At 34.3% G+C, this 23,917-nt stretch overlaps 1 protein-coding gene across 2 annotated transcripts in view; it reads left to right on the top strand.

The window, feature by feature from the left end:
* Positions 1-22,295, top strand: part of abcc10 (ATP-binding cassette, sub-family C (CFTR/MRP), member 10) — a 51,354-nt gene extending 29,059 nt beyond the window's left edge. For both annotated transcript variants that reach the window (XM_021479750.3, XM_073916482.1), the window contains exons 15-22: positions 2,845-3,188; positions 5,388-5,557; positions 7,145-7,305; positions 11,199-11,452; positions 14,979-15,124; positions 15,258-15,355; positions 19,310-19,422; positions 21,974-22,295. In XM_021479750.3, coding sequence (XP_021335425.2) covers positions 2,845-3,188; positions 5,388-5,557; positions 7,145-7,305; positions 11,199-11,452; positions 14,979-15,124; positions 15,258-15,355; positions 19,310-19,422; positions 21,974-22,115 — 1,428 coding nt within the window. In that variant the 3' untranslated portion in view covers positions 22,116-22,295. The remainder of the gene's footprint in view (positions 1-2,844; positions 3,189-5,387; positions 5,558-7,144; positions 7,306-11,198; positions 11,453-14,978; positions 15,125-15,257; positions 15,356-19,309; positions 19,423-21,973) is intronic.
* The last annotated feature ends 1,622 nt before the right edge of the window (positions 22,296-23,917 follow it).

Here is a 23,917-nt window from a genome sequence, read left to right as displayed (position 1 = left end):
ATCTAATCTTCTCTAGTTTTACAAAATACAAAACGTCTTTCACCCTCCGTACATGCGAGGGTGGCTGGGGGCTCTCCTAGTTTATTAAAATTACACACCTAGCAAGCAAAATAAGAAAGGCTACAAGGTTTAAAAGGTAAGCGGGTAATGCATAATTATTAGGCGTCACACCAAACAGGCCAAAAATAGGTGATGGTGCTATATCTTTAGAAGTAATAGCTAAAAGAGACTGAAATACTGAGCTCCAAAATGAGGAAGGAGCTGGGCATGTCCAAAACATGGGTTAAAGTATCTAAACCCGAATAACATCCATCACACTCCGAATTAATAGTTGGGTCGAAATAGCACTTTTTAATTGGCTCTTTTAAATTTGTTCATAATTATGTGACTAAAATGTTATTTCCCAGCAGTATTTTCATTTTTAAGTACACCTGTCTAACGGCTCATTAACACGCATATCTTATCAGCCAATCACATTGCAGCAACTCAATGCATTTAGCCATGTAGACATGGGCTGCATCTGAAACCGCCTACTACTCAGTAGGTACTGCATTTGAATTTGAATGTACTACTCGGCCGTTAGAAAAGTATGTTCTATACAGTATGAATGTGAAAAGTATGAATGGATTTCAGACGTACTACATCCGCTATTTTGCCATGGTCACATTACCTACCTGTATCAGTCGTGTTGCTTTACTCCCATTCATGAATTCTCTCGTGGGGCATCATGTGATAGCGCAGCATGCATGGGATGCGCACTCCAGAATCTCGCCGGAAGTAGTAAGTCATCTGGGTACTTCTCTCCTACTGATTTTCGAATTCTATGAATTCGGACATACTACTCGGCTCGCATACTGATTTTAGCGTACTATATAGTATGGAAGTATGCGGTTTCGGACGCAGCCATGGTCAAGATCTGCTGCAGTTCAAACCGACCATCAGAATGGGGAAGAAAGGTGATTTAACTGACTTTGAATGTGGCATGGTTGTTAGTGCCAGACAGGCTGGTCTGAGTATTTCAGAAACTGCTGATCCACTGGGATTTTCACGCACAACCATCTCTAGGGTTTACAGAGAATGGTCTGAAAAGGAGAAAATATTGGTGAGAGATAGTTCTGTGGGTGCAAATGTCTTGTTAAAGCCAGAGGTCAGAGGAGAATAGCCAGACTGGTTCAAGCTGATAGAAAGGCAACAGTAACTCAAACAACCACTCGTTACAACCAAGATATGCAGAAGAGCATCTCTGAACGCACAACATGTTGAACCTTGAGGCGGATGGGCTACAGCAGCAGAAGACCATACTGGGTGCCAGTCCTGTCAGCTAAGGCTACAGAAACTGAGGCTTCAATACGCACAGGCTCACCAAAATCGGACAATAAATTGGAATAAAGTTGCCTGGTCTGATGAGTTTCGATTTCTGCTGCGACTTTTGTATGGTAGGGTTCAGATTTTGGCTTCAGGAACATGAAGGTATGAGTCCATCCTGCCTTGTATTAAAGCTCAGGTTGGTTGCAGTGGTGTAAATGTGTGGGGAATATTTTCTTGGCACACTTTGGGCCCATTAGTACCTATTGAGCATCGTGTTAACGCCACAGCCTACCTGAGTATTGTTGCTGACCATGTCCATCCCTTAACGACCACAGAGTACCCATCTTCTGATGGTTACTTCCAGCAGGATAACACCCTGTGTCAAAAAGCACAAATCATCTTACACTGGTTTCTTGAACATGACAAAGAGTTCACTGTACTCAGATGTTCTCTATAGATACCAGATCCTCAATCCAATAGAGCACCTTTGGGATGTGGTGAAACGGGAGATTCTCATCTTGGATGTGCAGCAGACAAATCTGCAGCAACTGTGTGATGCTATCATGTCAATATAAACCAAAATCTATAAAACCAAAATGAGGAATATTTCCTGTACCTTGTTGAATCTATGCCATGAAGGATTAAGGCAGTTCTGAGGGCTAAAAAGGGTTTAACCAAGTACTAGTAAGGTGTGCCTAATAAAGTAGTTGCCCTTCGGTGTCACATGATATTTCAGAAATCAGTCAAATATGCTAATCTGCAGCTTAGGAAACATTTATTTTTTATTATTATTATTATTATCAGTGTTAAAAACTGTTGGGCTGCTTCATATGTTTTTGTGGAAACTGTGATTTAAAACCATTTTAAAGTACCATTAAATATGTTTCCTTTTATTTATCAAGGACACCTCAAATTGTTCAAGAATAAAAGTAAACACATTTATAATGTAAAAATATTTCATTTCAAATAAATGCTATTTTTATTATCTGTTTTCATCAAGAATCCTTAACAGTTAAATAAAACTATAAAACAGGAATTGTTCCTTAACATCTTAAATATAACAATTATTATTAGTGATTGGGTACCAATTAATAATTGATCAAAATTGAACAGCAAATTAACATATTATAATTTACTATAATAGTTTATGAAGGATCATTAGTAAATTCATTCAGGAATAAATTATATTTTGAACTGCCTTCAATACACAAACAGTTATTTCATAATTGTAATAATATTTAACAATTTTAGAGTATTTAATACGGCCTTGGTGAGCAGAAAAAAATATTTTAAGAACTATATAGTTAAATATATAAATATCAACATTTGGACTATTAGTGTACATATTATTTTAATAGTTTAATATTTTAATAATACATTTAATAAATTATTTCTAAAAAGAATTTACATATTTTTCTTAATATACTATTTATTATTTACTTGGTAAAAATATATATTATTATTATTATAATTGTTGTTGTTATTGTTATTATTATTCATTTAAAATATTCACATCTCATGCTTTTTCTATTCTAGGCAACTATGACGTTTTTTGACACAACACCATTGGGTCGCATCCTGAACCGTTTCTCCTCAGACATTTACAGTGTGGACGACTCTCTCCCCTTCGTCTTAAACATCCTCCTGGCCAACGTGTTTGGTCTTCTTGGGATGCTCATCGTCATGAGTTACGGGCTTCCTTGGGTTCTGCTGCCTTTGGTTCCTTTGGGGGCGCTTTACTACCAAACTCAGTGTTTTTATCGTTACTCGTCCCGTGAGCTGAAACGCCTGTGCAGCCTCACACTCTCTCCAGTTTATTCACACTTCTCAGAAACCCTCAGCGGTCTGTCCACGGTGCGGGCCAGTGGACACACTACCAGGTTTGAAAAAGTGCTGTACTTTTACTCAGATAAACTCATTTAAATATGCATGTTTGTTTTAAAGAACAAAATGAATACTTTGCATAAAGAATACAATGATTTTGTTGTTTGCATTGTGACATTATTTTCATGACTAATGAATTACTGATGCCAAAAATATCAAAATTGGTATACGAAAATGAAATGTTGATAATTTCTGATTAGAAAATTTTCATATTGACATAGCAAACGAATAATTTTATATTCAAGTAATGTACTATGTTTACATGTGATAAAATGTCTATAATCTATGCAGATTTTGGGCTCTATTTTGACGGTCCATGCACAGAGCGCAAAACGCAGGGTGCAACCGCTTTCAGGGCGTGTCAGAACGCATTTTTGCTAATTTACGGACGGGAAAATCCCCTTTGCACCGTGGCGCATGATCTAAAAGGGTTGAGTTTATTTTCTTAATGAGTTATAGGTGTGTTTTGAGAATAAACCAATTAGAGTCTCATCTCCCATTCCCTTTAAGAGCCAGCTGCGCCGCGCCAAGAGCGCATTCGCTATTTACAGGACGCAAAGTAAGTCTAAATGGAAAAAATTAGCATTTCACTAGCAAACAGTTAACAGTTGACAGTTTTTTAACAGAAAACTGTTAAACAGAGCATCTACTGCGTGAGAATGAGAGATAATGGATCACTTTCACATTCGCTCTTGGATAGGGAAACCTTTACGCACAAACATCAGTTAGCCTATAAATGATTAATTGTGTTTGTTAAGCGCAAATATTTGTTTCAAAACTATTTTTAAATTCAGTTCTAATTTCCAGCAAACGAATAAATGAATAATAATAGCAAAATGTGCTCAAAAACCTGAGTTATATCCTAAAACACATGCTGTGCCCCTTATGGTCTAATACTTGACAGGTGGGCAAATCTAAGCTTGTTTTTAATAAAACAACTATAAATATGGATATAATAAATAATACTGCTAATAATAATAACATTATACAAAAGCAAATTGTTATGAATGAACTGAAAAAGCCTCCCGAGATGAAAGACATAAAAGCAGTGATTTTTCATATTTATGTAGGCTAGAAAATAATATGTTTTGTAATATTTTAATCCTTTATATTTATTTCCTATATCTATTCTTATTATATCCTATATATATCCTTAATATAAATTTTTTTTCATATGTAAAGATATTTGACTATTGCTCTCTTGTGCGTATTAAGCAGTGCGTAAGCGAGGCGCAACTCTGCGCTGGAGTTCAGACCGGGTTAGTTTTGGTCTAATGAAAAATCTATTTTAGTTTCTCAAAATAGCGACGCGCCAGCGGTCCGCCTCAGAACGCCTTCCTTTTTAGACCAGAATGCCTATGGGCGCACATATTAGCGCTAATGCATTTGCTATTTAAACAGCGTGGTGCAACGCCTCAAAGTGACTCTTGCGCCAAGCTGAAACTAGCAAACAAATATTGTGCCGCGCCTTGCGCCACATTGCGCCGGGTGTATGATAGGGCCCAATAATCCTAAAGTCCAAAAATATCTTCATTCATAAATTCTTTTTTTTATTTTTTTTATTTGTCTTTGTGGTTAAATATGACCTGGACTTTTTACTAACTGTGAATTTTACAGGAGAATAATACATACTTTTTCAGTTGTTTTTTTAAGGAACACTCCACTTAAAAAAATAAAATGGCTCATTTTACAACTTCCCTAGAGTTAACAGATGAGTTTCAGCCATTTTTGAATCCATGATTCTGCCAATCTCTGGGTCTAGTGGGAAATTTTTTTGCTCAGCTTAGCATAGACCATTGAATCGGATTAGACCATTAGCGGCTTGTTCAAAAAGTTTCTCAATTTCATAACATGTGCGAAGGTATTAAGCAGATTCTAACACTGTAACTACAGCAGAGTCGATCTTTACACGGAAAATGTGTGAAACTTTTTGGTAATTTTTAAGCAAGATGCTAATGGTCTAATTTGATTCAATTATTTATGCTAAGCTAAGCTAAAAGTGCTCCCGCCAGACCTGGAGATCAGCTCATTGGCGTAAAAATTTTACGCATATGTTTAACTCTTGGGTACTTGTAAAGTGAGTATTTCTTAAAAAAATAATGACAATGGAACAAACATGATTACACTGAATGTTGAATGCAGCCTCAGGTTAATGAATTTCAGTTTGGACTGTGTGTTTTTCTGTTTGAGAGCAGATTTGAGGAGGAGAATGAGAGGCGTCTTGAACAGAATCAGCGCTGTCTCTTTAATAGTAATGCTGCCATGCAGTGGTTGGACATACGGCTGCAGATGATTGCTGTGACTGTAGTAACAGGCATCAGTGTGATCGCAGTGATCCAGCATCAGCTCAAATCCATCGATCCAGGTTAACCTTTTCATTTACAAATACATAAAACGGGAAAAAAGTATTGAACATGTCATGTTTTTTTCCTGGGAATACTATTTCTAAAGGAGTTTGAACTAGATTTTGGTAAAAAAAAAATACTAAAACATATTTAACACTATATAAAAGTATTTTTTGGTTATGGCAGCTTAAAGATGCCTCATATGGAGAATAAAGGAAGTCACATGAGACTTCAAGAGAGTGTAAAAATATTGATGGTTCTGTAGGTTTCGTCTATCAAATCTGACCCTTTAATTTGTAGTTTATATTGGATTCAGGTCAGGTGATTGGCTGGGCTATTCTTGATTTTCTTTCTCTGAAAGCATTTAAGGGTTTCCTTGGCTGTGTTTTGATCGTTATCTTGCTGAATTGTCCTCCCAGATTTAATCTTTTATCATGTAGATGTTGGACTGAAGCAGTTGAATTTAAACAAACAAAGGGTAGAGGGTTGCTAATTAACTGCTAAAAGATTTCAGCTGCTGTCTGGGCTTTCACTGCCTTTCTGCACTTCCCTTTCTTCACGTGTTCAATACATTTTCCCTGCGTCATTTCATTTTATTACACATAACTTGATTCGTAAACTAATTAGTTTTCTTTGCATATATGGATTTCTTTGGTTATTATCAACATCCAGGGAGAATTTCAGGTCAACAGCACCTTTAGAAAGATGTTTTCTGAGAAAAATGGTGACATGTTCAGTACTTATTTTCCCAGCTGTATTTAAAGTGTTTAGCAGATTTTTTTTAGAAGGTTTTAGTTTCTTGTCATGGTCAACAGCATATTCAGAATGTAACATAATAAGAAACAAGTGCTACCTCTAAGTATACAAATATGTTTACAGAATCTTCATCTGATCATCAGATGCTCTTTAGAATCTGAAGTGCCTTACACTATTAAAAAAAGAAAAAAACATATCTCAAAACAACAAAAATCAGTTCAAGGCACTTGAAAAATGTGGAAAAGAATATTAAAAAGCGTTTATTCACATGGCTAATGCTTAAACAAAACATTTATAAAGGCTTTTTAATATTTTTTCCACATGTTTTGAGTGCCTTGGACTGATTTTTGATGTTTATTCTGATGAATATCTTACCCAAAGAGCACCGACACATTATTTAAGCTACACCTGAGCACTTTTTGTTTGATTTTGTTCTTTTTATATCTCAAAACATGTACAAAATGCTGTGTAGAATTATACAAGCAGTATAAAAGCCCCAGAATTATAACACAAACTGATGAGGGCAAGAGATCTATATACCCACATTAACACATATTTCCAACTGAATATCATTACATAAAAAACAAAAGAGTTTTCTATTTGTAAATGATTAATTTTTAAGCTAAAGGTTTATTTTTTATTAAAGTAAAACTTACTGCCGCAATCTGTCAAATGCAGCTTTAATATAAGAATAAAACGTGATTGGCTATTTTTTGAAAAAAGAGGGGAGTCCACTTAATGCATAGGTATTTGCTCCAGGGGAAGTAAATAAGCTGTGTGTTTCAATGCAATTCACTGGGACTTAAGGATACCAACACGGCTAAAATCTTGACTCTTCTCTGTTCTTCCAGGTCTGGTGGGTCTGTCTCTGTCCTATGCCCTATCCATCACCAACCTGCTGTCAGGGCTGATTTTCAGCTATGCACAGACGGAGATGCAGTTGGTGAGCATTGAGCGCACTGAGGAGTATTCAACCAGCATCCCGCAGGAGCCCCAGCAAGCCAGCCTTGAGGTTACGTTTCTGATATATTTCTGATATTTACCTGAGAAACTCAATCTGAATGTGATTTTTGTTAAGTGAGGGATAATGTTCATTCAGCAGGTTGTTCTCGCAGAACAAAGCCTGACAGGGGAAGTAGCAGCCCAAACCTAAGTAAAGGCTGTTTTATAAGTATGAAGGGCCTTATTTAGCAAAAATAACTAATTGATGGTGCATTATCCCGATTCATACACAATTGCATGGTACAAAACTAAACAATTAGACATAAAACATTGATCTGAGCTATAATAAATAAGTAGCTTTTTAATTAAATGTAAAGCTGGCAGAAAAAAAGCAGTCAAGTGTGACTATATATGAGCAAAAATACACATGTAGCAGTGCGATATGGCTGATATTGGCATTGCTTGGACTTGAGACCATAGGCCGAGTGCCTTAGTGCCCTAGCAGTGCCCATATACAGCCATATCACACTGCTGTAAGTGTGATATTGCATTTATACAGCAGTACGACGGCATAATCGTGTATATATATATATATATATATATATATATATATATATATATATATATATATATATATTTAAAAAATCAAATACGAAGTTTTAAAAAACGCTTTTGTACGAGGAACTACTTTTTCAGTCTGCAGCTGACTGTTAATGCTGGTTTTAAAAAAAAAAGAAATATGCATATATTTATGTTTATATTTACAGTTAAAGTGAGAATTATTAGCCCCCTTTTGATTTTATTTTTCTCTTTTAAATATTTCCCAAATGATTTTTAACAGAGCAAGGAAATTTTCACAGTATGTCTGATAATATTTTTTCTTCTGGAGAAAGTCTTATTTGTTTTATTTCGGCTAGAATAAAAGCAGTTATTAATTTTTTAAATCCCATTTTTTGGAGAAAATTATTAGCCCCTTTAAGCTATTTTTTTTGATAGTCTACAGAACAAACCTAATTACTGGCCTAATTAACCTAATTAACCTAGTTAAGCCTTTAAATGTCACTTTAAGCTGTATAGAAGTGTCTTGAAAAATACAGAGTAAAATATTATTTACTGTCATCATAGCAAAGATAAAATAAATCAGTTATTAGAAATAAGTTTTTAAAACTATTATGTTTAGAAATGTGCTGAAACAATCTTCCCTCCATTAAACAGAAATTGAGAAAAAAAATAAACAGGGGCGCTAATAATTCAGGGGGGCTAATAATTTTGACTTCAACTGTATATATTTAAAGCAGCAGTGGCGATATGATAATTGAATTGAATCCTACAGAGATTTTCTCTAAAGCTCATCTGTAATAAATCCTTGCAGCGCAGTACTGATTATGCATATTAGAACAGCAAAAAAGTTCATCATTTAGAATAAAATGTATTAGAAAACGTGGAACCACTGTCTTCTGTGAGAGAAACCTTTCTCAGTTCAGTTCACTCACAGTTCATTGCTGAAAAATAGACACGCATGAGTCAAAATTCAAAGTTTGAAGTTTATTTTTATAAACACTGATATATCTAAAATGGAAGTGAACACTTTGAGACAATTGCCCTTTTTTAGTTATTATGATTTCATTTATTAAAACCACAAGTTCATTATTTATTGTAACCACTAATTCAGTGGGTGAAAGTCATTGCCGAGCAAGTTCATACAGCCTATTGTAGAGAAATTAGCACAATTTCTGAATATTAATGATTGTTTAATAAGTTATTATTAATTACAAATATCCAGAATTAACTCATAGTTCATTTAAATTAATAAATATAACAATGATATCGCCCGCTCGTCTGAAGGGACTCTATAATTATTTATTTATTTAAAAAGAATTATAGCTACTTCTTGTGAAGTAGATGGATAGTTTAAAAGATTTAGTAAACTCAAGCTGGTAACAAGGGTCTTTTACTGTAAAGTGACCTTTTCTGTGAGGCAAAACCAAGACAATCCAACATGGTTATAGCATGATTTATTGACTCGTCTAACATATAGTAAACAAATGTACAAAACATAGCAACAAAAGCATAAAAGAAGAAAGTGAGGAAAATAAAGGATTTAGATAAAAGAATGGCAAATCTAACTTAGTCCCACACAACTATAAAGAACCACCAAGTATGTAAACACCTTAAAAGGGGCACAGCGTAAACGCATGACTAAATACCTGTATTTAGTGGGTCTTTCTCTATCTTTCTGTAATCTTACTCTGATGCTTGGAAGATGAAGTCTTCTTTAAACTTTAAAGTAAGTTATTATTTGCCGGTAAATAAGAAACGTAAAATACAGAAATGTGCCGTCGTTTGTGTCTGGGAACTTCTGCCATGATTTGGGGGTGTAACAGGTATTTATAAATATTGGTTAGGTCCAGGGCTTAATTAACCTAATTTTACTGATCCCCCTCCTTACACGCACCCCTACCCCACTCTTCGCTAATTTCTGCGGCTTCCCAACCCTCCTCAGTTTCGTCCACGACACCTCTCCCTCCTCTGGTAACATGTCGGATCTGCTACCCCAATCTGTTGCAGGACCTCACAATTTACAAATTAAGCACTGGTCAGGTCACTAACTAAATAGCGTGAGAGGAAAAGTAACGCGGAAAACTTTCTTTGTTCCTCCTCGCTGGTTTGTATTGTCCCAAGACAGACAGACAAAACTTTAACTCATGGTTGTAACTAATTACACCAAGCATACAAGTTATCATCCTATGTCTAGATCAGGGGTTCTCAAACTTTTCAGCCCGCGACCCCTAAGATAACAACCCCACGCGACCCCATCTATGCTTGGAGATGGTTATAAGCATACAAATATTACACACAATGGTGCACACACACCATTAGGAACTATATAAACAGGCTTATTGACGACACAAAAAAGTGCAAGTCAATTATTTATAATCATTATTCACTTGTTTAATCTAATATTAATCTCACTTAATGAGAATGGTGAGCACAATGTTTATAGCACAAGACTATTCTTGGTTTAATTTTGGAGACTTAGAGCCACTTGGTTGGAGATCGTCCTCCTTGTTCAGTCGTGGCCTTCATTTTTAATGCATGTAAGTATCATAAAGTTGTCGAAGTTTAATATTGTACCGTAAAATCAATCTGTTGCAACTAACGTCCCCCCAGGGGTCCCAATCCAATAGAAAAAAAATTGAAAGGCTGATAACTTTTTATTTGCATTTTTTTTTTGTAACTTTTAAATATTAAATATATATTATAAATTAAAACTATTTTTATATTCTGCAAGTTATTGATAAAATATGCTAGTTCTAATAGTTTAATAAAACATATGAGCATTTTGGAAATCACCAAGTGTCTTGAAAAGGGCATATACAAGTGTTAGAATTAAAGGAGAGAATACAAAGGTAACAAACACATTACATGCAATTTGGGCTGAATTTTGAGATTTCTATAAATTCATTTTAATAGTGCATGTCTTTGGGTGTGTGTGGGTTCAAAGAAGGTGTTTTTTTTTTCTTTGGAATGTCTTTAAAGATGGGACAGGCTGGTTCTGGCCAGCATCTTGGTAGAGAAGATGTCACTGAGTGACTTTTACAGGCAAACTCGCTGGTACCACGTGTCATAAACTCACGTAGAACGAACCCAGACCCTTTTAAGGGTAACAATGGCATTTCACCTCCAGACATTATGTTACACTATATATTGGGTAAATTTTCTGCAAAGAATTGATGAATCTTTTTTTGCAAAGTCAGTGTTCAAAATAAGCTTAGCCTATTTATTTTTTTATGTTCACAGCACCTTATGCTATACATTAATATGGCTCTATTTGTGTAGCATAATTAAAATTTATATATATATATATATATATATATATATATATATATATATATATATATATATATATATATATATATATATATATATATATATATATAAAGCTCTTCTGTACATCTGCAGGTTTCGGACAGGTGGCCTGAAAGAGCTCGTGTTGAGTTTGTAGATGTGGTGTTGTCATACCGGCCAGGTTTGCCCAACGCTCTGGATGGGGTGAGTGTGGAGGTGTTGCCCGGTGAGAAGATTGGCATAGTGGGCCGTACAGGATCAGGGAAATCCTCATTGTTCCTCGCACTCTTCCGTATGGTGGAGCTCAACCAGGGTCAAATCTTGCTCGATGGGGTCGACATCAGCTCAGTCAGGCTCAGTGACCTGCGGTAAGATTTATTTTAGTCACTGTTGGTTTCACACACTTCTATTTTGTAAGCAAGATCCACTGACATTGAGAAGTTTGTTTTATTTTTGTTGTGTCAATAAATTAAACAAGAATGATAGTAAAGAATTTAAGGCCCAAGGTGTTTTTTTATGCATTTTTTATTTCTCTTTGCTATTTGGGCTTATTGGAACCTAATTAGAATAAAAATCTAAGTATCATCTTTTGACATGATGTACTTTTAGGGTGCTTTCACACCTACACTTTTGTTTCGGAACGTATCTCGTTTGCCCAGTTAGCGCGGTTCGATTGGCATATGTGAACAGGGCAATCGCACTCTGTTCCGCGCCAAAGTAATCGCTCCGAGATCGCTTGAGTGAGGTGGTCTCGGATCGATTGAAACGAACCCTGGAGCGGTTCGATTGCAGTGAGAAAGCGATCCGATCCGAGCGCGGTTATATTACAGTGTTTTATGGATATGTAATAGGCTTACGGCTACATGAAGAGAGAATTATGAGTAGGGCGGGAAGTTTCGCGAGTCTCCGGATGCCCGCAAACGAGTGATGATGTTATCTCGCGTCTCTCTCCCAGTCCTCAAATAGGCATCTCGCGCACCCTTCTCACCCCTCCCCACCGTGTCTCTCCTCAGACACGTCACGCACGCGCACCCTGTCAATCACCACCAAAGCACCATCTCTCCTGACAGCTGAGCGGGACACTGCAAAATAAACCCTGACCAATGTAAGGAGAGTTTACTCGCACGTGACTTGTTTTAGATCTTTTAGTCCGATTCGAAACTTTGCAGTGTGAAAGCGAACTGCTCCAAAAGCAAAGAGCAACAATGTAACAATTTTAATCTCTGTTTCGGAACAACTGAATCGATTCACAGGTGTGAAAGCACCCTTAGAGAAAAATGATGTCCATATATGTGGACTCGTGGTCCGAATTTACTTAAAACACTTTTTCCTGAAAGTTTTTGATGCATATACAACATAGGCTTTGTTTTAACTTGTTTTGACTATCAGAGAGTAAAAACAACACCCCCCCCCCCATTTTGGACAGTTAAAAATAGAGTTGAAGATAGCCACTTAAGAGCTAAAATATTCTGTCCATGTATGTGGCCACTAAAGCCCTAGGAGGTTATAGAATGCTGGAATAACATTCTGCTAGCAGGAATTAATTGACATTTTAAGCATTTGAGCAAAAGAAACTTTGGTAAAACTTTAAATGAAGCTTATACTTGTAATGAATTCTCTGTTCATAATTATTTATAATAATCATAACAATTCTATAAATGTATCTATAAAGACACAACAAATTGTATACTTACATTTAGAATAGTATTATAAATAATAACTAGTGATGCATTAAATTTTTTAATGCGCATGTTCATAATACATTATACATGATTTATAAGTATTAGTCAGTCATGATTGTATTTATAAAGATTGTATATAATCAATCATGACAATTTTATAAATAGTCAATCATGTTTTATTTATTCTGAACTTTAAAAAAACGGTTTGGTTTAGAGTTATGAGTTGGAAGATCAGTTAAATTTACAATTAACCATTTATAAATGCATAGTGAGCATCTTTATATAAAACTAAGATTTGATCTTTAAAAATTTGCATTTTGTTTTCACTTTACTTTTAATTAATATGTATTTAATAATAAATTATTAAAAATTTTGATTAATAATTAAAGGTATGAGCTTCATAGATAAAGTTAATGAAACTTTTAAACATTTTAAACATTTTTAATTCATTTTAAAATATTTCCTAAGTGCTGTTTTGTGGAACACAATTTTTTCAACACAATTTTAGTAATTCATTTCTGTTGTCTTTTCAATGATGACAGTATATACTATTTTATTAGCTATTTTGCAAGTGTGGTGGAAATTATTCCAAATTTTAAGTTCCTGAGTACCGGTAACAGGACAAACAAAATGAAGTCCACCAAATGTCCAATCCCTTATTCAAAGAACAGCTTATTCATTTACTTCAGTTGAACTGTGAAAACCTCTTCACCCAATCGGTGTGAGCCAAGAGAAAATTATTCCTAAAAAGGCACCTTAGTTTAATAATATTAAAAGAAACACTGGTTAGGGTTTTAAAAAGGAAACACCTTTACTCAAAAACAGAAACGCTGCTTTCAGAAATATGCATCCTGTTTGGCTGTTCAACTAGCGAACTGCAGCTGAGATGTAAACGGAGATGTAAACTTTTCCAAAAACAGATATTATTCTACAACATAAGATGCTAGTATTCAGTGCCATGTAAAGGCTTAGGTTAATTGGGTTGTCTAGGCAAGCCAGGGTAATTGGGTAAGTTATTGGATAACAGTGGTTTGTTCTTTAGTCAGCTGAAAAAAATACTGAGGGTGCTAAAAATATTGACCTTAGCAGTTTTGACTTTATTTAAAACAAGCGTTATTGCAACAAGACTAAAAGAACTTTGTTAAACAGCACTCGGTCGATATTTAGACCATTTCATTTTAGTCATGTCATTGGCCCATGAACATTTCCTGCATGTTATCAAACTATTTCATAACTGTATCAAGAGGCAATTCAATCATAACATAATGTTAAAACAGCTATCATCACATTATTTATCAATATGTGCCTCTTTTTGGATTCTCAGAAGCTCTAGAAATTAAAAACGTAAAACAGGAAATACGTTGGGACCATTGTTTTTGTTTACATTCCTCAAAATGGTCTATACGAAAAACAATTACAAATTCACAGGAGGGCTAATCATTTTAGTCCAAAGTTCTGCATCCTTTCATACATGAAATTATGGGAGTTTTCCGGGAGAAATAACAAAGCGGAAGGGTGGCGGAAGATGGGTCGTAAATACGGGAAACTCCCGAGTAAAACTGAAGTGTTGGCAGGTTTGGTAACCTTGATAAAGATATGTAACCTTGAAGGACGGATATTAGTTTGAGAAAACCCTCCCCTCCTTGTCACACTCTGCAGCGACTGGTGATTCTGTGTGACTGTCTGACCCTCTTGCAAGAATATAAAATGATCTTTAATGATGGCCAATATCACCACAGCAGACAAGTTTTTAAATATGTCTCTACTTCCCATTTTTAGTCATAAATCTTATTTTTTTTTATCCTTTTTTCTAATTTCGATCTTAAGTAGATTTTGAAACATAAATTTGGTTTCAATTTGTTGTCAATTTGATCGTAAAGGGATAACTTACCCAAAAAAGAAGATATTTTAAAGAAAGCTGGTAATCATTGACTTCCTTATTAAGAAAAATGAATACTATGCAAATCAATGGTTTCAGGTTTCCAGCATATTTTAAAATATCTACTTTTGTGTTAAACAGAAGAAAAACTCATCATGTTTTAAAACAAGTAAAAAGTGATTCAATAATATTAATTATTAAATGAATATTTAAATATCATTATTCAATCAATAATAATTAAATAATACATTTTGGGTGAATTATCCCTTTAAATTGTAATCCTTACAGCAACATCATAAGTATTTTTTGTATTGTTTTTGTCGCCCTCTATAGATCAAAACTGGCTATCATCCCGCAGGATCCCTTTCTGTTCTCCAGCTCTGTGCGAGAAAATCTTGATCCTCACGGTCGTCATCCGGACTACAGACTGCTAGAGGCTCTTGAGCAATGCCACCTTGGAAATGTAGTTCAGAGAAACGGTGAGAGTTCATGAACTTTTGATTGTTTTGTTCAGCTCTTGTTTATCTTCCCTGAAAGGAATTATCTGGGACAGGAGAAAATACTTTCAGGTTTTATATCAATTGAATTGTTTTTTTTTTCTGCTTGTGACAGGTGGCCTGGATTCGGAGGTTGGAGAGAGAGGAAAGTCTCTGTCTGTGGGCCAGAGGCAGCTGTTGTGTCTCGCTCGTGCTCTGCTAACAGAAGCTAATGTATAAAACAATTGTTTATTTAAGGCAACACACTGCAGGTCAATAGGGTAAACAATTATTTTAAAAGATATTACCTTATTTTGCCAGTTGATTGAAATCTTTAAGAATCACAAACATTTTTTTATTACAAATTCTCTAAAATCATGTTTAAATATGCAAATGAGGCAGTGTGTTATAAAACAAGCTCTAATTTGCATTTTTTACTAGTCCAATATATGAATGTTGAAACGAGTCAGGTTCAAAATTCTTGTTAGTTTTTTTACATTACATTTATAGATTTTTTTTCTTTTTTCAGAAGGGATTTTTGGGAATCTCTTTGTATTACTCAATTTTGACCTTATTCTAAAATGCGGAAGTGCGTCTGTTTTCACGATTGTTTCAGAACTTTCGATTCAGTCGCCTATGGGAGAAATGACTAGTAATAATAAACAGCAGAAAACGGTTAAACTACTTGCTCTGCAAACAAATGTTTGCATGACTTTACAGGCCAAGTAGAATAGTATAATAGGAAAATATCAGTTTGCAACATCAAACAGCGAAACGAGCAGTTTTTAATGTCTAAAAATGAATGGAAGTGAATGAGACCGGAAGTCTCGAGCCAGAAAAATAAACTAAAAATTTGCATACTTTCTTTTTAATTAATGTTGTATATAATCGGACGTATTTTGGGCCCTATAATACACCCGGTGCAATAAGGTGCAAGACGTGTATGTTGCGATTTTCAGACCAGCGCAACCTTAATTTTCACATTTTGCACCATGTTGTTTAAATAGTAAATCCACTTGCTCCACTTTGTGGACTCATGGGTGTTCCGGTCTATAAAGGAGGTGTGTCAAGGTGCATTATTGACGCAATGCTATTTTGGAGATATATCCAGCTGCAGACCCGCAGAACCACACACGTTTCAGGCACACACAATCTAGTACACACGATCTAGGCAAACCATATATGGTAACTAACTAACTTCTTAGTAGCCTTATCGCCACCTATTGAATTTCACATATATGGTCCTCATTTAAGTCATATCATTATTATATCGTAACGATCATTTTAACATCTGCAGTTTCTAAACTCAAATTATGTAAATAAAAATAATTGGTTGAACACTAATGACTTTATTCACGTGTCCTCATACACAAAGAAAACGTAATAGACTGTCCAATTGTAGGATTAAGTGTATTAATTCAGTAATTCAGTGTAATTCAGAATATTATCATACTTGGTTAAAATCGCTGTTGTAAATTATAAAAAGCTAACAATAAAGTGTCACATTAAAATAAATTATTAGTTAATCATTTAAACCAGTGGTTCTCAAACGTTTTTCATCAAGTACCACCTCACAAAAATAATTGTCTCTCCAAGTACCACTAAAATGAGCAGTATTGAAATACAGTAGCGCGGTAGGCCCAGTAAAGCAGCTACAACTCTGCACAGTTAAAAAATGTGGCAGATTACATCAGAAATATAGGCTATATGTCATCTATGACATAATATATACATCATTTTTTGATAATTTTTGAAATGTGTGTAGCATGTACATGACATATTTCATTCCTCTGCGTACCACTAGAAGGAAGCATGCGTACCACTAGTGGAACACGTACCACAGTTAGAGAACCACTGATTTAAACTATATATAATATAAACTGATTATCTAATTATAAACTACTAAACTGTAACAACTGTTAGTAACGGTTCATTTGTTTGTAATGCTTAATTTGTTGCAACTATAATTACAACAAATTACCAGTACTTTATGGTTTAAAACAATATATTGCTTACTATAAATTCCTATAGTATTAATGTGGGAAATCATTAATAAAAAAGTTATTAGAAAATTAAGCACATAAATACTATTAAATCACTTGAGTAAAATATTAAAATAGTTTTATACATTTATTACATGAAAAAAGATTTCTATTGCATTTAAAGAAGTATTATTTCCTATATTAACTTTCTGTTATTTCCTTCATTATAAATGAATCCATTATATAAATTAAACCTGTCCAATTTAGATCATTCAGCAAGGCCAGCAAGGGAGTATCTGCTATATTGGCTATGTCAGATAATAAGGACTGATCATCTATGATGACTGATAGAAAACTGTTCTGTCTATTATATTGAATGGCGAACGGAAACAACGCTCCCCATTTACACGTGTTGATCACAGTATTTGTGAAATAATAAACTATTGTTTATTGTGTACAATATTCATTAACAATATATATAAAAATATACTGATGTCGATGTCCGCTAATAACGATAACTTCCGTCACAACCATATATGGTTTGCCTAGATCATATGGGCTGGACTGTGTGTCTGAAAAATGTGTTGTTTCTCGGGCCTGCAGATGGATATTATTGCTGTTTTGAGGAACTGAAATAGACCGCCCTATTGACGAACTAAAAGCTGGTCTAAAGTCCAGTGCAGACGACGTTAGTTATGCGCCTATGCAGGTCCAAAGGCTTACACGTTGCTTAATACACACAGGAGGTAGAGCAATACACAAATATCTTTACATAAAAAAAATTAAAGGATTAAAATGTTACTAAAATTTTCTACATAAATATAAAAAAACACTACCTCCATGCCTTCCTGTCGGGGGGCTTTTTTCAGTTTATTCATGACAATTTGCTTTAGTATAATATTACGTTCATCAGCATTATTTATTAAATGGATATTTATATTTGTTTTAATAAAAACAAGTTTAGATTTGTCCACCAGTCGGATTTTGGAGACGTATGCGTCACTATATGAGGCATAAGAATAGGACGTGTGTTTGGATATAACTCGGTTGTTTGACAACACTTGGTTAATATTGTTCATTTATTTGTTTGCTGGAAATTAGAACTGAATTTAGAAATAGTTTGACAAATCTTTGCGCTTAACAAACTAAATGAAATATGTAGGCTAATGGATGTCTTCAGTAGAGTGTGTACAATACTGTTTCCTTATCTACGAAAGTAAGAAGTAAAAGTAAAGTGAAAGTATAGAGGCCGAATGGAGGAGGCTTGTGCTTTATCCTTGCGCTGCAGATGATTTGTTTTCTTCCTAGTGAAGCGTTCAGTTTCTCCACTTACAATGTCCGCCTTGTAAATAGCAAATGCGCCACGGCGCGACACAACTGACCCTTAAAGGGAATGGGAGATGAGACTCTGATTGGTTTATTCTCAAAACGCACCCATAACTCATTAAGAGAATAAGCAGAACCCTGTTAGACCATGCGCCAGGACGCAAAGCATATTTTTTCAAAGTGGATTCGGACACACCATTAATGCTTTTGCGCCATGCGCTTTGAGCCTACATTGTCAAAATAGAGCCCTGTTTAGACCCCTCCATAAATCAGAAAATACTGCGAACAGCTGGAAAAAAATAACATTATATAAGCATGACCTAAACATTAAAATAACATTAACAGAAACATACAATAAACATAATGCAATGTAGACATGATAAACATAACATAACCGTGACATGACTTACATGACGTAAACAAAGCATTGGCATGACATGATAAACATAATATAGACATTACATAACATGAGTTATGACAAAAGTAACAAATGTAGCATAAACAACATTATCAGATTTTTTTAAAAAGAAAACATGTATGCTAACTGTGCTCTTTTGTATGCTCTATAAAAATGCTTATAATACAAATTTCAATAAAATTCTACAATTAGTTTATGTAAAACGTTAGAAAGTATATAATAATTGAAATCTACAGACACAAATGGATGAAGTGCAACAAAGAAGTGGTGAAAAGTGTATTATTGATTTATATTCCTTTGACTGAAAAAACACTTTCTATAAAAATCTAAACTGACAGGTGCTCGACAAAAACTATATTTGCCTGCAGTGTCTCGCTTTAAAGTACAACATAAACAATTTCAGACAAATGTTTGTAATTCCCTCCTAACTATGAGCTTTATTGTTCATTTCTGCTCTGATAGATTTTATGCATTGATGAGGCCACGGCGAGTGTCGACCAGAAGACTGACATGCTGCTACAGAAAACCATCAGAGAAAAATTCAAGGATAAAACTGTTCTCACCATCGCCCACAGGTCACAATCTTCTTCATCCTTGACAAGAAATTCTTTCATTATTTACTCACATGGTATTCTTAAAACCTAATAGAAATGGGGTTATTTTCAGAACAAATGAAGACATTTAATTCAAATCTATTAAGAGATGTCTGTCTCCATACTCTGACGCTTCAAAACATTCATAAAAATATTTTTAAATAAAAGGTTTGTCTTCTAAAGAGACATAATCATAAAATATATTAGATCAGGGTTGTCAAACGCAATTCCTGAAGAGCCAAAGTCCTGCAAATTTTAGTACCAGCCCTGCTTCAACACACTTATTTGTAGGTATCAAACAAGTTCAAAGTACTCAATTAGTTTGATCTGGTGTGTTTAATTAAGGTTGGAACTAAACTGCGCAGAGCTGCGGTCCTCTAGGAATGGAGTTTGACACCTGTGTATTACATTAACAGATAACATGAACATGTTTAAAGTGGACTTTTGTGACATAAACGCACTGATCAGCAAACCGTTTCAAACCAGCACATTTGAGCTTTCATGAAAATCTATTTTGTTCTTGTACATCAAATGGCTATGGTATGGTCTTTTTCAATGTTTATGTCAGAATAAAAGCCAAAGTTGAATTCAAAACCTTAGAATAATTCACCCAAAAATTTAAATTTACCAACATTTAATCTCCCTTGTGTTCAAAACTGTTTGAGCTTTTTTGATGTTGAACAGAAAAAAGGATATTTTGAAGAATGTTGGCAAACGATAGCCATTGATATCCATAGTTGGAAGAAAAAATACTATGGAAGTCAATGGCTACCAGTTTTCAACATTCTGCAAAATATTTACTTTTGTGTTCAACAAAATTTTTAGGCAAATTATCCTTTTAATTCATGTGGATTTATTTATTTATTTATTAAATCTCTTCCTTATGGATTTTTTGTAAATTTCTACATCAACATTTTGAAGAATGAAAGTTTTTAGATGAATAGGTAACGTCAATGCAGGGCCTAAAATCTCTTAATTCTTTAAAATAATTTCATTAAGCTTTCCTTTCTTAGAAAAAAAATGCATTTCCTACTTAAAGATTTTGTCTTGTTTCTAGTCAAAATATTAAAAATAATTATTAAATCAAGCAACAATTTCTAAACAAGTATAAAATTTTGTTTTGGAAATTTGTTTTTGGAAATTATATGTCAAAATTAAGTGAGTTTTTTTCCTTACAATGAGCATAATAATTGGCCAATGGGGTAAGTAAAATAATCTTTTTGATTTTTTTTTTTTCTTAACTCATTGGAAAATTATTACATTTACTTAATTTTTATTACTTGATTTTTATGTATACTTTTTTATATATTATTATAATTTTTTTTGTCTAGAAAGTACTACTTAAGTAAAGTCTTTTTTACATTTTTGGACTAGAAATGAGACACTAGAAAACTCTAAAGCTACGCCCCAAATGGCACACTATGCACTTAGTGTACTTATGTATGTAGTGCCGTCCCAAATTGAAGACAAATGTTTTTTTACTAAGTGGAAATTCAAACCGTTTCCCAGATGATGTTTGACGGTTGCTATTAGTGAAATAAATGACCAAACTACCAAATAATTCCTGCCGTGAGTATAACCGCATTCACCATCAGGAGGTGGTATAAACATCCTTGTAGGAGAATTTGAGCTTTGCTCATAGATTTAATCCACGTCTTTGATTGGAAACATAGCTAATGACTTTACTCAACCATTTCTTCTGTGATATACTGTATGACGAGGAAGAGAAAACCTAGCATAAAGACATTTTGGTGCACAAAAGTGTTCTTAGAGCTTCCTATGATTACAGTTGAACCACTAAAGTCACGGAATGTTTTAAACTTTTTACTTTATGGAGGGTAAACATATTTTAATTTGTCTAGAAAGTCTAGAGCAGTGATGCCCAAACTAGGGCTTGTAGGCCAAAGTTGGCCCATGGTAACCTTTGATTTGATCCACCATCCCATCTGAGAAGAGACAGAGAATGATGGGGATGTTTTGAGATTGTAAATTCAAATATAATTTAAGCCATTGTTTGTTTTATTTTTAAAAGCTAACTGAAATTAAATGATGTAAATCAATCAGATTTTGTTTAAATGTATACGGTTAATCGACAGTACAGAGACATTGGTGAGGAAATTAAGTCAAAGGCAGATTCTGCTTGACTACTTTATTCAGTGTTAAACTCCACCGTGTTATAGTTGTTTGTTTTTTTTGCATTTACAGTTACAATTTGAAAAGCTATACTGCATTAGTTAATACTATTTAAAATATTGTTTTCTATTTAATTAGAAATATTGAGAAATAAATGAGTAAATTACCCATTTCAACTTTTATGTAATATAGTTTGGTTTATTTACCTTCGGCCCATTGCTCTCAATGATATTTGGTTTTTGGCCCTTTATACGAAAATGTTTGGTCACCCCCGGTCTAAGGGGTTTGGAACCATAGGAGTGTGATAAACTAATAACAGAATTAAAGTTTTTGTGTGAACTAACCCTTTAAGAACTTTTGTGTTGCCTCACAAACTCAACTATCATTTCTCATCTCGCAGACTGAACACAATTATGGACTCCGACAAAGTATTGGTGATGCATGCTGGGAAGGTGGTGGAGTTTGACAGCCCTGCTACTCTGTGCCAAAGAGAAGACTCAGCTTTCCAGAAACTTTTACGTGGAGGGGAAGACCAAGTTTAAAATACTGAATTTGCAGCTAAGAATGTAGTTTGATTGTAAAGCATGACCCACTGCACAGTTTATATCATGCTATACAATATAGAAGACTCTTTAACTCAGGAAAAATAGTTTTGTTGTTTTATAAATGTCACATTTGTATTTAAATGCAAATTGATCTTAGAAGTAAATTGTTTTTTTTTTATTATTGGTCTTTATGTTTTTTTATTTGTTTTTTTTTTAAAGAATTATTACTATTGAACAAAAAAAATCTTCTTACATGGAGTGTATGTCTTATTTCCATTGGTGAAAAAAGTACTGAAAAATCCTACAAGTAAAAGTACCATTAATTGCTTAAAAATGTATTGCGAGAAGAGTAAAAGTATCTGTTGTGAATAATTCTCAAAGTATGAGTAAAAATTTGCCCTTTCAAAAGTGCTCAAGAGTAGTGAGTATTGCACTTTAAAAAGCTGATGCATTTACATGTAATTTATGCATGTGTGTGTAAACGTAACATTCTGTAGTGCATCTAGTTGTTGCCCAGCAGGCACACAACATCATAAGATTAGGTTAGACTTAGGTTGTGATGTCAGGTGACAAAAATTCAATGTCCAGCCAGCGTCTAAGGGCTAAGTTATTTTTATGTCCGATAATGAAGTCAAATGACGCTGATATTTAGTCGTTTTTAGGTGGTTAGAAAGTGACCAAAATCCAAAGTCAAGCCAACATCTTAAACCAGCATCATATTGACATAAGATACTGGCATTAATTAATCAGGTATAGCAACCAAAATCCAACATCTGATTTACGTCATAGGGGTAACATCCACACATCGCCAAGATGTAACATTATTAGATGTTGATATTTGGTTGATTTTGGATATTTACGTCAGCCTGACTTTCAGAGTTTTGACGTCAACACGATTTTAATTTCCAAATAAATTGTAACATCCCTATGCATTAAGATAAAAGGTCAATCTGACGCCATGTTGACGTCTTGTGCCTGCTGGGTGTTTAAGGCCATTTTGGTCAACATACAGTAAACATCCGTTATCTTCCCATCAGTGACATGCCTCTAAACAGTCTCTGGGTCAATGCGATTAAAGACTTTGGACATCTTCTTGGACACTTTTAATGCTTCCAAACAGTTTGTTGCAATTCTAATCGCCCATGTCTTGGGATATTTCATTATGATGCGATTTACCTTCTATGTGCGATTTGGACAGGAATCACAGGACTGGTTTTTTCCAATCCCCATAGACAAAAATAAATAAATAAATAATTGTAGTGACTGCAAGTTGAGGGACAGTAGTGTAGTAAAAGTACAGATACTGCACTAAAAATGTACTCAATGGAATGTAAACGTTCACAATTCCTGAGAAAACTACTCACAGTAATTTGAGTATTTGCAATGTTACTTTACACCACTGCTTATTTCTAATCCAAATATCTAAAAAGATATTAAATTAAGACACATTATTAGTAAAAAGAAGTTTGTTATCAAATGTAGGATGACAAAATGTAATATAAAAGGATGATTTTTTTCGTACCCCATTGGCACATTTTTAAAGGAAAAACATACTTAATTTTGACCTATTAAATCTGTAAACACTCTTTTTTACTTGTATAAAAATGCTTCTCAATAGGATACTTTTTAGACGTTTGGACTAGACCGCTCCATGTAAGAAAACAACTTTTTGTACTGCATTTAATTCTTTAATCAGACAAAAAGGGTCTTATTTTCATTAATCAAGGTGTGTCCCAAAGTGTTCTAATATGTATTTGTGACGTTTGAACCGCATTGTCTTTTCTCAGAATGTTTAGTGC

Source organism: Danio rerio, chromosome 11 (assembly GCF_049306965.1).
Source record: "Danio rerio strain Tuebingen ecotype United States chromosome 11, GRCz12tu, whole genome shotgun sequence".
NCBI classification, from domain to species: Eukaryota; Metazoa; Chordata; class Actinopteri; order Cypriniformes; family Danionidae; genus Danio; species Danio rerio.
Note: the sequence above shows the minus strand (reverse complement) of the source record. Positions and strands in the feature narration are given on the sequence as shown.